The sequence below is a fragment of the Helianthus annuus genome, chromosome 15, assembly GCF_002127325.2.
Source record: "Helianthus annuus cultivar XRQ/B chromosome 15, HanXRQr2.0-SUNRISE, whole genome shotgun sequence".
NCBI classification, from domain to species: Eukaryota; Viridiplantae; Streptophyta; class Magnoliopsida; order Asterales; family Asteraceae; genus Helianthus; species Helianthus annuus.
Genome location: NC_035447.2, coordinates 16216114 through 16230849, shown reverse-complemented (window position 1 = coordinate 16230849; position 14736 = coordinate 16216114). Strand labels below are relative to the sequence as shown.

Genomic DNA, 14736 nt, shown 5'->3' with positions numbered 1-14736 from the left:
GTAAGGGCGGTTCCCCTAGGGTAACTAACTGGACAACATAGTGGGTTGCTAAGAGGCACACTCCTCGGTTACGTAAGGGCGTAGTCCCTAGGGTAACTAACTTGAGCAACATCGTAACACAACATTGAATCGCATTAACATATATCTGGTAACACAACACGTAAGCAACACTTTGAACTCACCAGCGTAGTCTGACACACTTGTTTGCATGCTTGTAGGTCATTAACGTTTGGAACATGGACTTGCGATCTGGGGGTGCTGGAGTGGTCATGGATCGAGACTATTGGACGACTTATAAACGATACATTGGTTTAGAGTATTAACATGAAACTATTACTAAGCGAATTAATACATGCTTCCACTACACAACTTTTGGGAATTGTTAACATGTTGACGTTTTATATTAGTAGTTAATGTCATATCTATTATTGGTTCAATGTGATTGGTGGCTCGAACTCTGATGCGTAACACGCCTCGCGGGGTTTCCGCAGGTGGAATTTTGGGGGTGTTACAGTTCGATTGTGATTTTGATAAGTAACGTATGTAACACCCAAAAGTGCTAAAAGCAAAAAGGGATCGAGTATACTCACAGCGATTGGTTGATGGATTGAAGGAAGCGCTTGAGAGTAGGGTTAGCCTGAATAGTTCAATAGCATAACGATGAGTAATTACGTGGAACGGAAACTAGTGATGATGGGTCGAACAGCCTGGTCGATCGAACAGCAGGTTCGATCGGACGGGTTGTCCGTTCGGTTAGACAATCCGTTCGGACAGTCTGTTCGATCGGCCGGTAGGCTCGATCGGCTGGACTGTTCGAGTGGATTGTTTCTTCCTTTGAGTAGGATGTGTTTATGTATGATGGTTTGTCCTTTCGAAGTTTTCGTTGTAGCATTTGAGAACACTGAAGTGTTCTTACCTTTCAGGTCGATCGATCGAACAGCATGTTCGATCGGCCGGCTTAACCGATCGGTTGGACACTTCTGGTTGAATTCTCAATGAGAAGTCACCTGATCGTACGGCATGTTCGATCGGGTGGCACTTCAATGCGGCGGACGAGTTAAAATCGATTAAGTGTTGAAGCATAGTATCTCATGATCCGAGGAGTAATGTTGACAAACAGTCGTTCGATCGAACAGTACCTCGTTCAATACCATACTTCATAAATTGTCAAAGTGTGGGGCCACATGGTAGCCGATCGGCTGACCTGGTCGATCGGCTGACATGTCCGATCGGCTAGGCTGTCCGTTCGAACAGCCTGTCCGATCGGTCAGCATTCTGACCTGGTCGGCCTGTTCGTCTAACACTTGGCTGTTATGATTGTTTTGACGTTATATTGTGGTAGTTTGACAACGAGCTGGACCATAATACTCTCGTTCTTACTTGTTTTCCCTGTTCGGACAGGAATCACCCAAATCCGGCCAGTGAACGGTTCAGAACGGTAGTTTAACGTTTATCCCGAAATCGGTGAACCTCGTAGACAGAATCCGAATCTTGAACCACACAGCTGTTAGAACGATTAGTGTGTTGGTCCGAGCTCCGTTTCTATTGGTTTGAAGGCATTGAGTGTAAAAGCGTTGAAACAAAGTTGGAAATCCTTCTTTCAATCCTTCACACCGTGTAAATGTTCAGATCAGTGATAGATCTTAGTTTGTTTATGTGGAAATCGGTTAGATCCAAGCTATTCATGGTGGAATGAGGCCAAAACATGATGTTCTTGAAGAACACCATGATGACATCATCCTAAAATGCTTAGATCTGGATGATTTCACGGTTAGAAATAAAGATTTGAAAGATAGAAAGGTGTAGAATTGCGTATTGATCAAGAAAGTACAAGATTTAGGATGAAAACTGACCGGAATCAAGAGAAATCTAAGAAAAGAAGGGGAGCACGAGCTGGTCGGTCAGAGAGTTTCCAAAAGTGGAAAGAATGACAATGACAACCCTATTTATAGGCTTCCAAAAGAGGAAAGGGCTGGCCGATCGGCTGGCACTCCGATCGGACAGCCTGCTCGATCGGACAGTCCGTCCGATCAGTTGGGCTGTTCGATCGGCTGGCAGCCTGATCGATCCACAGCCTGTTTCGAGTGTTTGGTGCGACGAATTCTGATGTTTCGATTTCGATTGAAGACGATACGAATACGATAGAGTTTCCTATTCCAAATTACTTTTAGTCCCAACCACTATATCTACATACAAGCATCTATATCTCGTGTATCCTCTTTTCTTCTAACTAGCATGATTCGATTTGATTGCATTCGATTGAGTTTCGAGTTTCGATTGATTCGATTGAATACCACACAAAACATAAAGTAAACACGCACAGGTAACACATAAGGCACACACACAAGTAATATAACACCAAATTCGCATAGTACGAGTTTCGAGTTCGATTGATGATTCGATTAGCTTAATTATTGATTGATTAACTTTATCGCATTGTTACTTCCTACTATTCACAGTCGTAAATCAGTTCGTGTCGATTAAACATTCGATTACTTCGATTCCTTCTTGATTACAACACTTACTCCACATAATACAACTAAAATATAAAAATAGACTAATTACAGCCAAAGAAAGTCAAAGTTGACTTGGACTTTGACCTTGACTTTGACATTCGAAAACACGGGGTGTTACAGCCTCCCCTTGTTTAGGGAATTTCGTCCCGAAATTAGGCTCGAAGCTGCACAGCACCGTGCATGATTACCAATTTCACGCTTCAGATCTTCATTTGAAACACTGCGGGTACTTAGCCTTCATGTCGCTTTCGAGTTCCCAAGTGAACTCCGCGCCTCGTTTGCCTTCCCATCGGACTTTCACTATAGGACTTCGTGGAGGTGTAGGATTAGGGTTAAGGACTTCTAGAAGATATTGCAGTAAGGTCTTAGGTGTAGTTTAAGGAGATAGGTTTTTCTTACTCTTTAAGGGACTTTTCCGCTGATTGCCTTCTTGTGTTTATGCCCAAATGATGTTGCATGGATGTTGCATGCATGCTATTACACATGATTTACATTATATTGTGTCACTCGGATCAATTTCTTGGTACGAGGGACTTCTTATTTCTATATGCTTTGATGTGGTGTGTTGGTTTGTTGTTCGTTTTCGAGCCGAGGGTCTCTCCGGAAGCAGCCTCTCTATCCCTATGAATAGAGGCAAGGTCTGCCTACATCCCACCCTCCCCAGACCCTATAAGTAGCTTCGCTATTTGTGGGATTTACTGGGTATGGTTGTTGTTGTTGTATATATATATATATATATATATATATATATATATATATATATATATATATATATATATATATATATATATATATATATATATATATATATATATATATATATATATATATATATATAGGGGGCTGCTAGGATGAAAACCACCTCGAGTTGTAAGAACCGCGAGAACTACACCCCACGGGTGGGCGTTCACCACGATTTTTTTTTACAACTATATGTGTAAATTATAAACACAGCCGTAAAAAAAAATTTAAACGCCGCGGCCGAGGGGGTAGTTTTTTACACCAAAAGTTTGGTGTTTTTAATTTTTTTTCTTTTTTCTTTTTTTTTCACCAAACTTGTGGTGTAAAAAACTACCCCCCGGCCGCGGCGTTAAAATTTTTTTTTTTACGGCTATGTTTATAATTTACACATCTAGTTGTAAAAAAAATCGTGGTGAACGCCCACCTGTGGGGTGTAGTTTTCGCGGTTCTTACAACTCGAGGTGGTTTTCATTCTAGCGGCTCCCTATATATATATATAGGGAGCCGCTAAAATAGAAACCAACCCCAGTTGTAAGAACCGCGAGAACCACTCTCCACCAATCATATTATGCCACCCAAAAGGGTAATTTGGTCATTTACCCAAATGTCAAATCTCTACCTCTCTCCACATTTAAAACAATTAGACATGTCAGATTCATTTAACTTCTTTCATCTTTGTCTCTCTCCTCATTTTGAAACTCACACCCTCACTGATGAAGCAAATCCTTCTCTTCTCTGATGAAGCAAATCTTCATCATCTTCACTGATGAAACCCACACCCTCCTTCTCCGGCGAACCCTCCTACTCCTGCGATCCCCCTCCTACTCCGGTGACCCCCCTCCTTCTCCCGCCGCCCCTCGTTTATCTGGCGCCCACCTTCTTCTCCGGCGACAAGACCGGCGGAGGCAGCATAAAATCCCCTGTTTTCAGCTGATACCGTCGGTGGTTGCTTTACCGGAATATCTCCGGGCTCCATTTCTCTCCGCCGTCTCCGCCACCCACAACTACCCCTCTGCCGCCGCATCCGTCACCAGAGTATGTGATTTCTTGAAGGGTGTTGGAGTTTGGTGAAAATATGTAAAGATATGTTTCTATATATCTCTTTTTCACAAAGATCTGATTATCTCTCTTCTTTTTTAATTTGGATTTTTTTTGGGGATTTTTTTGTGATGAAGGTGGGCGACGGTTGTTGGTGGTGGTGGCGGTGGCGTTGGGGTTGGTGGCGGTGGGGGTTTTTTGGGTGGTGTGGGGCAGAGGTGGGTGACCGTGGGGAGAGTAGGTCTGGCGGTGGTGTAGTCTGGTGATTGTTTGTTACTATTAGGGGTTTTTGCTGATGCTTTTGAATGTTTGGACCTGGTTGTTTTTGCTAGTGCTTTTGAATGTTTGAATATGTTGAATCTGGTGCTTTTTGAATGTTTTGAATCTAGTGCTTTTTGGTAGATTTTGAACAGTGAACTATGTGGGTTTTGATCTGTTCGATTGGGCGGCGATGATGAAAAAAAACACATATTTTGATGACGATGGCGCGGCAAGGATGGTGGAGGGTAGGTTTTTGAACCTGCAACCCCACTTTGCAGCCTCTGATTATCGGAAAAATCTGAGCCAAACCCCATTTTTCAAGAATCCAAATATAGTTTTGATTTTTGTTGTTGGTTTGTTATATTTTTTTTCAAGAATCTATTTGAGACACCTACCGAGCTGCGATTTATGGTTGCGTTCGTTTTTGTGTAAAAAAGTTTTATGTAAAAATAGTTTAAACCGTAAACTTTTTAACGTAAAACGTAAACTTTTTTTAATGTAAAACGTAAAGTTTTTAACGTAAAACGTAAAATGTAATTTTTTTAACGTAAAATGTAAAATTTTTAACGTAAAACGTAAACTTTTAAGGTAAAACGTAAAACGTTAACCTTTTAACGTAAAACGTAAAATGTTTAACGTAAAACGTAAAAATTTAACGTTAAACGTAAAAAGTTTTACATAAAACGTAAAATGTAAAAACGTAAAAAGTTTAACGTAAAACGTAAAATGTTTTACGTAAACGCAAAACGTAAAAAGTAAAACGTAAAATGTAAAGTTTTTAACGTAAAACGTAAAAAGTTTGACATAAAACGTAAAAAGGTTAACGTAAAAACGTAAAACGTAAAAAGTTTAATGTAAAATGTAAAACGTAAAAAGTTTAACATAAAACGTAAAAAAGTTTAACGTAAAATGTAAAACGCGAAAAAATCGGCGCGTTAAAAAACGTGGAAAAACGGCGTGTTAAAAAAACGACTCTTGAAAAAACGGCGCGTTAAAAAACGTCGAAAAAAAGGCGCGTAAAAAACGTGTAAAAAACGGCGCGTTAAAAAATGTGAAAAAAATCGGCGCGTTAAAAACGTGTAAAAACGGCGCGTTAAAAATACGCCGATTGAGAAAAACGACGCCTTAAAAAACGGCGCGTTAAAAAACCCAGTGTGCAAAAACCGGCGCGTCAAAGTTTGTGTCTTGTTCAAAAACTTTGAATTTAAAAATGCTTTTCATAAAAAAATTCTTTTTAAAAAATAAAAAGTAATATAATAAAACAAAAAAGTAATCAAAAATAATAAATACAAAAAGACAAAATAGAGTAATTTTACTATACTATCCTTTTGAATTAAAATATTAAAGACATAATAAGACAAAATCTATTTAATATTAATTTTAGTTACTTTCAATCTTATCCATCCATCTTCTTGATCTAAAGGCTAGAAAGTGGTTCTCTCAGTTCTTACAACTTGAGGTGGTTTTCATTTTAGCGGTCCCCTATATATATATATATATACAATAAGTATAATGTACTTCACGGCTTAACGTACATTAACGTACGCGACGAAATTACGCTAGTTCATTTGAAAATCACGCAAGTTATAAAGTGAAAACCTAATCACGCTTTTGCACATAATCATGCAAAAGTGCAAGTAATCACGCATGACAAATTGACCAAAATATAATCACGCACGTTACAAATTTAATCACGCACGTTGTAATTTCGTCGCGTACGTAATGTACGTTAAGCTGTTTTATACGTTAACCTTTCTCTCTCTATCTCTCTCTCTCTCTATATATATATATATATATATATATATATATATATATATATATATATATATATATATATAGGGTAGGGATATGGTAAAAAGTGTCTAAAATGTGAGAAGGGTAAGAAGTGTTTTAAACCATTGGATATTTGATCTAATGGTTGAGAACAATAGGGTATTAAATGTAAATTGTGTTTTAATTAGAAGGACCTTATATAAAATTAAAGGGCAATAGTGACTTTTCCAACGTTTCAAATATGGTAAATGTTTCAAAACCCCCATCAATCTCCTATAAATCAGCGAATTTATGGTAACTATTTCAAAACCCCCATCAATCTCCTAAAAAATCAGCGAATTTCTCGTACTGAAATAAATTCTTCGATTTCCATCACAACAACTTTTTATAACACTATAAAGAACAGTATATTACATGATAAAACACTATAGGAAGATATAACACTATCTGTTTACTGTAAGAACACTATACATAAATAAAACACTGTTGATGGGGGATAAAACACTATGAAAAGGAACAGTATATTACATGATAAAACACTATAGGAAGATATAACACTATCTGTTTACTGTAAGACACTATACAGAATAAAACACTATTGATGAGGATAAAACACTATGAAAAGGAACAGTATATTACATGATAAAACACTATAGAAAGATATAACACTATCTGTTTACTGTAAAACACTATACAGAATAAAACACTATTGATGGGGAATAAAACACTATGAAAAGGAGACTAAAGATACCTGTACATAATATAACACTATTGAATGAGGAATATAACACTACAACAAGAACTTACCGTAAACAATTAAATGTATAGAACAAATCGAATTCGAATCAAATCCCTAATATATCGCCTGATATTTTTGGCAGTTATCTTTGGAAATCAATTAATTGATAAGAATGGACAATTACTAATATACCCTTTTGAATTAATTAAGATAAGGGACACTTGTCATTCCCAAATTATTTCTCACACTTCTCACAAAAGTTAGACTTTTTACAGGATCCTCTACCTATATATATATATATATATATATATATATATATATATATATATATATATATATAGGACCCTTATTGCGAGAACGCGAGAACCAATGTGAACACAAAATAAAATCTAAAAAAAATCAAAAAAGCATTCAAATTTTTTTTAATATTTTTTAACAAAAATCGCTATATTTAGTTACAAAAAAAAAAAAAAAAAAAAAAAAACTTTTTTTAGTAACAGTTATCCATGCACATGTGCATATGTATCAATATTTCGATAAATTCCATAATACGTTATCAGTAATAGATAATTGCACTTTAATTTACAATATCATCCACAATACACTACTTTTTACATTATCAATATTAAAAATGCATATGTGCATCATTAGGTATAACCATAATATAAAATATTTTGGTACAAAAAGTTTGTGATTTTGAATGGAGAAGTAGACCCATATACATGTTTTTTGGTTAGTTATATCTAGTGGTTGATGGTTTGGCTATAGTTGTTACTTTATGATGTAATATGATGATTGGATGGTATAAATGGTGTTGATATACATGTAATAAGGTGAAAATATTGGTAATGGTGTTGTATTATGGATGGTAGGAGGTAATGATATTGTATTATGGATGGTAGGAGGTAATGGTAGTGTATTATGGATGGTATGATAGATGAAAGGGAAAGTGTATTCAAAGTAGTGTATCAAAACACCTTATTTCATGTTGATACATATAGATGCACATGTGCATTTCTAATATTGTTAACGTATAAAATTGTGTTTTACACGTGGAAGTATAAATGAAAGTGCAATTGTCTAATATTTGTAATGAATTACGGAAGTTGTCAAAGAAATGATACAAATACACATGTGCATGGATAACTGTGACTCGAAAATTTTTTTTTGAATTTTTTTATTATAAACGAAATATAGCGATTTTTCCAAAAAAAAAAAATAGTAAAAAAATAATTGGGTGTTTTTTAGATTTTTTTAGGTATTACTGTTTGTGTTCACACCGGTTTTTGTGGTTTTCGCAATAAATGGTGATTCTTAACGGATTCTTCCCCTATATATATATATATACATACATACATATATATATATATATATATTTCTTAATTATATGTGATTTTAGAATTATGACACCTACATTAAACAGAAAAGAGTTAAAAATATAAACATGTGTTTCTATAAATGTGTTTATTTCACTTCGACCAAAACCCGTAAATGTATGCTAACACGTATGTTTAAAAATTAACAATGACATTCAACAAAGTAGAAGAATATGAAACTTTATTTCTTGATAACTTCACGCTTCAACAATCAATGTTGTCTAAGATACATAAAGTATTTCAAAATCAAAATGAAAGAAAAAATTAATATTAAGCAATATCTTATTGTACGTAAGAGAAATTCATATTTCATTTTGTAAACAGATGGAAATGAACTTGGTAATTTTATTTCGTCTATAAACAACCATGGCGTCTCACCTTGTTAATTATATGTGGTTTTATATGCTGAATGAAATTATGGTAACATCCTACGTGGTTTTAAAATTATGACACGTACCTACATTAAACAGAATAGAGTTAAAGATATATGCGTGTGTGTGTGTATATATACATGTTAAGTTTTGGGTTACAAAAACACAAGATTACTACATAGAAACATATGGAAATGAAATCCATACTTTTATTTTTGGTTCTTGTTCAGGGAATCCTTAATATTGTGATGGGTGAACCACTCTATGCCGACATTTTCAGATGCAAAAAAGACTCCGGCGACTTTCTACCCAAAAGCACCTACGAGACAAACCTCTTGGATGCAGTCAAGATAGCAAGTGAAGCTGCAAAAACCAGCACCTATTTTTATTCAAAAGGAGGCTGGTTGGTTGCCGCTGAATCTTTTTGTGCGGCCTATTTAAAACATGTAGATTGTGTGTCCTGCGTGAACAGCACGTTCCCACTTCTTCTGAAGAATTGCCAAAACAAAAAACATGCTCTGGCATGGAGGAGCAAATGCATGGTAGAGTACGGTCTTAATATTAATTTAAGTAATCACGATCACTGGTTTGTTGCCCACGAAACCAGTGCTAATAAAACAAAGGATATTCAAGGGCTTGAAAACACCATGAAAGCTTTGGTGGATAAATTATTAAAAGAAGCTTTAAAAAAGAAGGAGAATATTGGGAGATATGCTTATGGGACGATGCCTTATGGATCACGTCAAACTTTGTTCATGGTTATGCAATGTAGTTATCCATTAATCGAAGAAGATTGTAAGAAGTGTTTACTCCGTGTATATGGAGAGATGAAACCTTGCTGTAGTGGAGCAATAGCTGCAGCAACATTAACCCCCGGTTGCTATATGAGGTACGCCCATGATGATTTCCGAAGTCGGTAACCTCTATCCAGCCATCTCCACTGTTGGGAATCACTTCATGTACTAATACTACTACTACTACTACCATATAATATAATAAGATTAATAAGGCATGCATGTGTACTGAAGTTTTGAAATCCAAAGGCTATTGAAATGAAAATTTGGTAATTAGGGGAGGGGGGTGGTTTACTAGTGATAGAAACTATCACTCCCATTGTCCAATCACATCATGCCATGTCATCAACCAAATTTCTATCACTAGTGATAGAAATGTAGGCGGGGTGGTATCACTAGTGATGGATTTCTATCACTCCCAATTTTTTTTAATTTTTTATTTTAAATTCCATTTGAATAAAAGATTGTCAACTCACATACAAGATTGGTCCAATTAGAAAATAGAAGCTTTAAATATTGTCGGCCATTTGGATAAAATAGTGCTTTAAATTCCATTTGGATAAATGATTGTCAGACTTCACAACAACAACTTCGAAATATAACGCGTTAACAATTCCACGCGTTTAAAAAATAACGCGTTAAATTAACGGCGGCGGCGGTGTAGCGTTATAAAATAACGCGTGATCGGGGTGGTATAACGGACCACCCCGTGTGCCCTTATAGGTTCTCATATCTTTTTCCAATGATGGTATATTTGGACATGAAAAAAGAGTTATAAATCGATGTGTTTTGTTTGTATGCCTTTGGAATTTAATTTAATTAATTGGTTTAGTAAGAGCCATAGAGAAATTGATTATAAAAGACTTTTAAGTTGTTTTGTGTTTTAATTATGTAATGTAGTTGTCGTGAGCTACATTACTATATGAAAGTTAGGTCACCTCCAGAAGGAATTGATGGTCAAACCTTTTATGTGGTCAAATCACTCAAACTTTTTTTATCACTCAAAAGTAACTTAAGTTAGATATGTTTTTCCAATCTTAGGGTATAAGGAGTGGTTAAACAGTTTAAAGTGGCAAAACAAAAAACCGACCAAACAGAGCGTGTCATGTCAATTAGGCAAAAGTGTTTAAACTTTGCTGAAAATTGTTGGCATTGGTTTAAACACTTGCTGAGTGGCAAACTTTATTTTTATTTTATGTTTTTTTTATATTTAAGATAAAATGGAAAAAAAATAAACTTTTTAAAAATAAAAATAAACCATTACATTTTAATTAAAAATAAAGCATTACATCTTAAATAAAAATAAAACATTACATTTTTAATAAAATCTAACTTAAAAAAAAACTAAAAATCACAAGGCCATCCATATTTTTTTGCGATCTCCCGTTTTCTAGCGAGTGCGACTTCCAACATCTTCGGGTTAAGGTCGTCGGTAGGCCGATTATACCACTCAAAGTCCTTATCGTACATTGTTTGTCGCAACGCCTCTCGTTGCTCATCGGCCAAGGTCAAATATTTTTCTTCTCGTACACGTTTAATTTCCATTATCTCTTTTTTCATGGCCTTGTACTCTTCGAATTTGCTTGTTATATCTCTTGGATCTTCGTTTTTTGAAGACGGCCCTTTGTCCTTTTTCTCCTTTCTCGTTTGTCGTCTTGGTGGTGGTGGTGAAGGATCCTCGTTTATGTCGGGAATAGTGAAACCGCTTGAGATTTCGACATTCGGTGATCCTCGGGCATAATTTCCCGAATCCGAAGACTTTCTTTTTAGACCCGAACCGGAGCTTTCTTCATTCAACAAAGGTACCGGCGACCACTTTTCACTTGTTCTAACAACCTCCCAAGCCGCAACATGAGCGAACTCAATATTTTCTTTGCTTTTGTAATCCTTTAACGCTTGTTTCATTACATATGCGTCGTCACTCCCGCTAGGACGTAAACGATCCTATAAACCGTATAAAAAAATAAACCGTATAAAAAAATAAACCGTATAAAAAAAATAAACCGTATAAAAAAATAAACCGTATAAAAAAATTACCGCTTGATGATATAGACCGTTGAATGTGTTAATTTTTGTTTGCATCGTCACCCATTTTGATCGAACTTGGTGGTGGGTTCGATTACTTCCGCCGACCGTTTCGTTAAAGTGGTTTAGAACTTTCTTCCAAAAGCTATCCTTCTTTTGTTGATTGCCTTTTCTTTTATTCAAAGTGCAATGAACAAAAGCCTTTGCCAACGCCTCTTCTTGTCTAGGCGACCAATTTTCCCGTTTGGCTTTTGCTTTTTTTTCCGGTTCATCCGCAACATCTTCATCATCCGCAACATCTTCATCAATATCATGTAACTCATGTTCTTGTGTTTCCGGCACGAACTCCTCATCGGCGTCATCTTGTTCGTCTTGGGTTGGTGATTGTGACATTGGGTTTTGAAAAGCAAACGGGTCAAAAGCATTTTGCGCTTCTTGGGAGTAATCATAATAACCGGCTTGAGTCATCCTCGGACCGTATTGCATCCAATTTTGGGTGGGTTGGGTATCATAACCGAAAGGTTGATGCATGGGTTGGTTAAAATAAAATGGAGGTTGGGTGTGACTCGCAAACCCAAGTTGCGGATTAAACGGGACACTACTACCACCCGAACCACGTTTATCTTGAGGCCTCGACTTTGAACCGGACCCTACAATTTTCTTCTTGCCTTCACCCTTCTTTGAGCCTTCCATATTTTTCAAAGTGTAGAATAGATTGAGAGAGTATAGAGAGAAAGGTGTATTTTTTTAAAATGTGTGAGTGGTATTTATATAGGGTGAAAAAAAATTTTAAAAACAATTTTTTTTTACATCAAACGGTAATATTACCGTTAGGGGGGTAATAAATATGGCAGCTTCTTCTTTCTCGCTTCGGTAATGGCTCACCGCGTTTAATGTTTTGCCGCGACCAAACTTGGTCGGCGGCGGTGTTTGCCGCGCGGCAAAAGGCTTTGCCGCCTTGATCTCGCAACCACACCGTATCCCCTTATGTAATTAGTGGGTACCAAGTTGACATGATTATGTGTCAAGGTAACATTATTTTTAAAATTTTTAATGATTATATGGATTAGAAATATTGACATGGCTTTTTAATTAAAAAGTAAAATTGAAAAAAAAAATCCATATCTTTATAAAGAAAAATAGAATGAATATTTTTTTATTGTTTCTTTTGTCTTAGGAAATAACTATCTTTTATCAAACAATCATCAAACCTGCAAAGCATTTCGTTTTTCTAATGTACTCTACATTTTAGAAACCATCTTTTAATATACTACGTACACCCATTTTTATTCACTAAATCTTTCGTTTTGTTATTTTTTAGCATCCATTCATCTCGATAAATCATGGCACTACAACTTCTGCAAAACCACCCGATCTGTGCATGTACCACCACTCCGACCGTTGCATTCACCGGAAATCACACCTTCTCGGTTTTCAGACCAGAAGAAACAGGGGACGGTGTTTAGGGCGGAGAAGAAGAAAAGTTTTTTTTTGTTTTTGTTTTAATTGAATTTGAATAAATCCACATAATCATTAAAACAAAATAAAAAATATGAGAACAATCAATTGACAACATAAATCTGTCACTGGCCGGTGATTTATGTTCGGTTCATGGGCGGCCCTGGGGTATGCGGGGAGGATCACCGGTCAGAGCTCGTGATTCTGAGGGGCACATTTAAAAAAAATCCGATACATATATATGTTATATATTTTTTAAATAGCATACCCATACAAAGACCAAGTTATTGATAGGCCTATTACAAAACAATTCTTAGGTAGTGTTTGGTATGAGGTAATAAAGGAAGGAATTGAATAGCTCATTCAAGGGTAATAAAAATAGGCATGTTTGGTTGGTCAAAAGGAAAGAAATCGACCATTACTCCCGGAATCCCTTTACCTCAGAACACCTTCCATCTATTCCTTCCCTACCCCCAGCTTTTTTTTCATTCCGTCCCGTAATAGATTAGCAATTCTCTATTTTGCCCTCCCCTGGTAAGTGTATCTCCTGCTCTCCAAAAGTTCACGATCACCGACCACCATAAACGAAGCTTCCCCGAATGATTATCCAGTTGTATACCAGCCATCGGAGTCCGCCGCTCATCAATGTTGCCGATCGCTATCCGTATCTTAAATGAATTCCGGTGATGTTTGTTATGCGATCTTCGTTGACGAGGCCGAAACGGCAAGCAGACACCATTGATAAGCCTAACGGTCGCTGGGGTTTGGGTGCTAGATAGCAAAACAATAAGACGTTCTTCAAAAATTCGGTGGCAAGGCTTGAAATTGTTTTTACATGAAACATGAGACACCTTTTGTGAACTTAAGGAGAACAAATAACCTGAACTGAAGTAGGCTCACACGCAAATTAGCAGCCCAATTATTGAAAAAACTTTGCCTCCATAGCTGGTTTTATTGGCATTGGTTTTCTTGGTGCTAGTATAAAATATGTATAGTTTTTTTTTATAACAAAGCAAGCTCACACGCAAACTAGCAACCCAAAGATTGGATAACGTTGTGATTTTATTAGTTAAAAAGGGATTTTTTTATAATATGAATTTATTATAATTTTTTGTTGGAAATTGTTGTGAAAAATGGTAAATTTTCTTTATTTTGTAGTAGGGGTAATTTTGTCTTTTTGACGAATTGTATTTCATTGCTTGGTCTTTGTTTGCCTACCAAACATCACAAATTAATGATTCATTCCATTCATATAAGACTAACCAAACATGACAATGGAATGGTAATGATCCATTCCATTCATCTGTCCATTCCATTCATTTGTCGATTCCATTCCATCGTACATTCCATTACCTCATACCAAACAGACCCTTAAGTTTTAGAAGTTAGCCCATTAGGCTTATATAGCCAAATACTCATTTGATTTACAAAAAATAATAATAATTAAACAATATCCGAACCCAATACCCATTTGATTTAAAAAAAAAATATAATAATTAACAATATCCGATATTTCTTTGGGTTGCAATTGGGGCACATTTTTTCGGACTCGAACAGGGCACCTGGATTCTCAAGGTCGGCTCTGGTTCGGTTAATTTGATAAATTGGACAAATCTTATGTAACAGATAGAGTTTCATACTAGG

The 14736-nt window shown here is 36.1% G+C and overlaps 1 protein-coding gene across 1 annotated transcript; it reads right to left on the bottom strand.

The window, feature by feature from the left end:
* Positions 1 to 10953: 10953 nt before the first annotated feature.
* Positions 10954 to 12392, bottom strand: LOC110909492. Its single transcript, XM_022154415.2, has 2 exons — positions 11647 to 12392; positions 10954 to 11553 (listed from the first exon to the last, which is right to left on the bottom strand). Exons 1-2 carry the CDS (start codon positions 12325 to 12327, stop codon positions 10954 to 10956), a joined length of 1281 nt encoding a protein of 426 aa, XP_022010107.2. The 5' UTR covers positions 12328 to 12392.
* Between the last annotated feature and the right edge of the window lie 2344 nt (positions 12393 to 14736).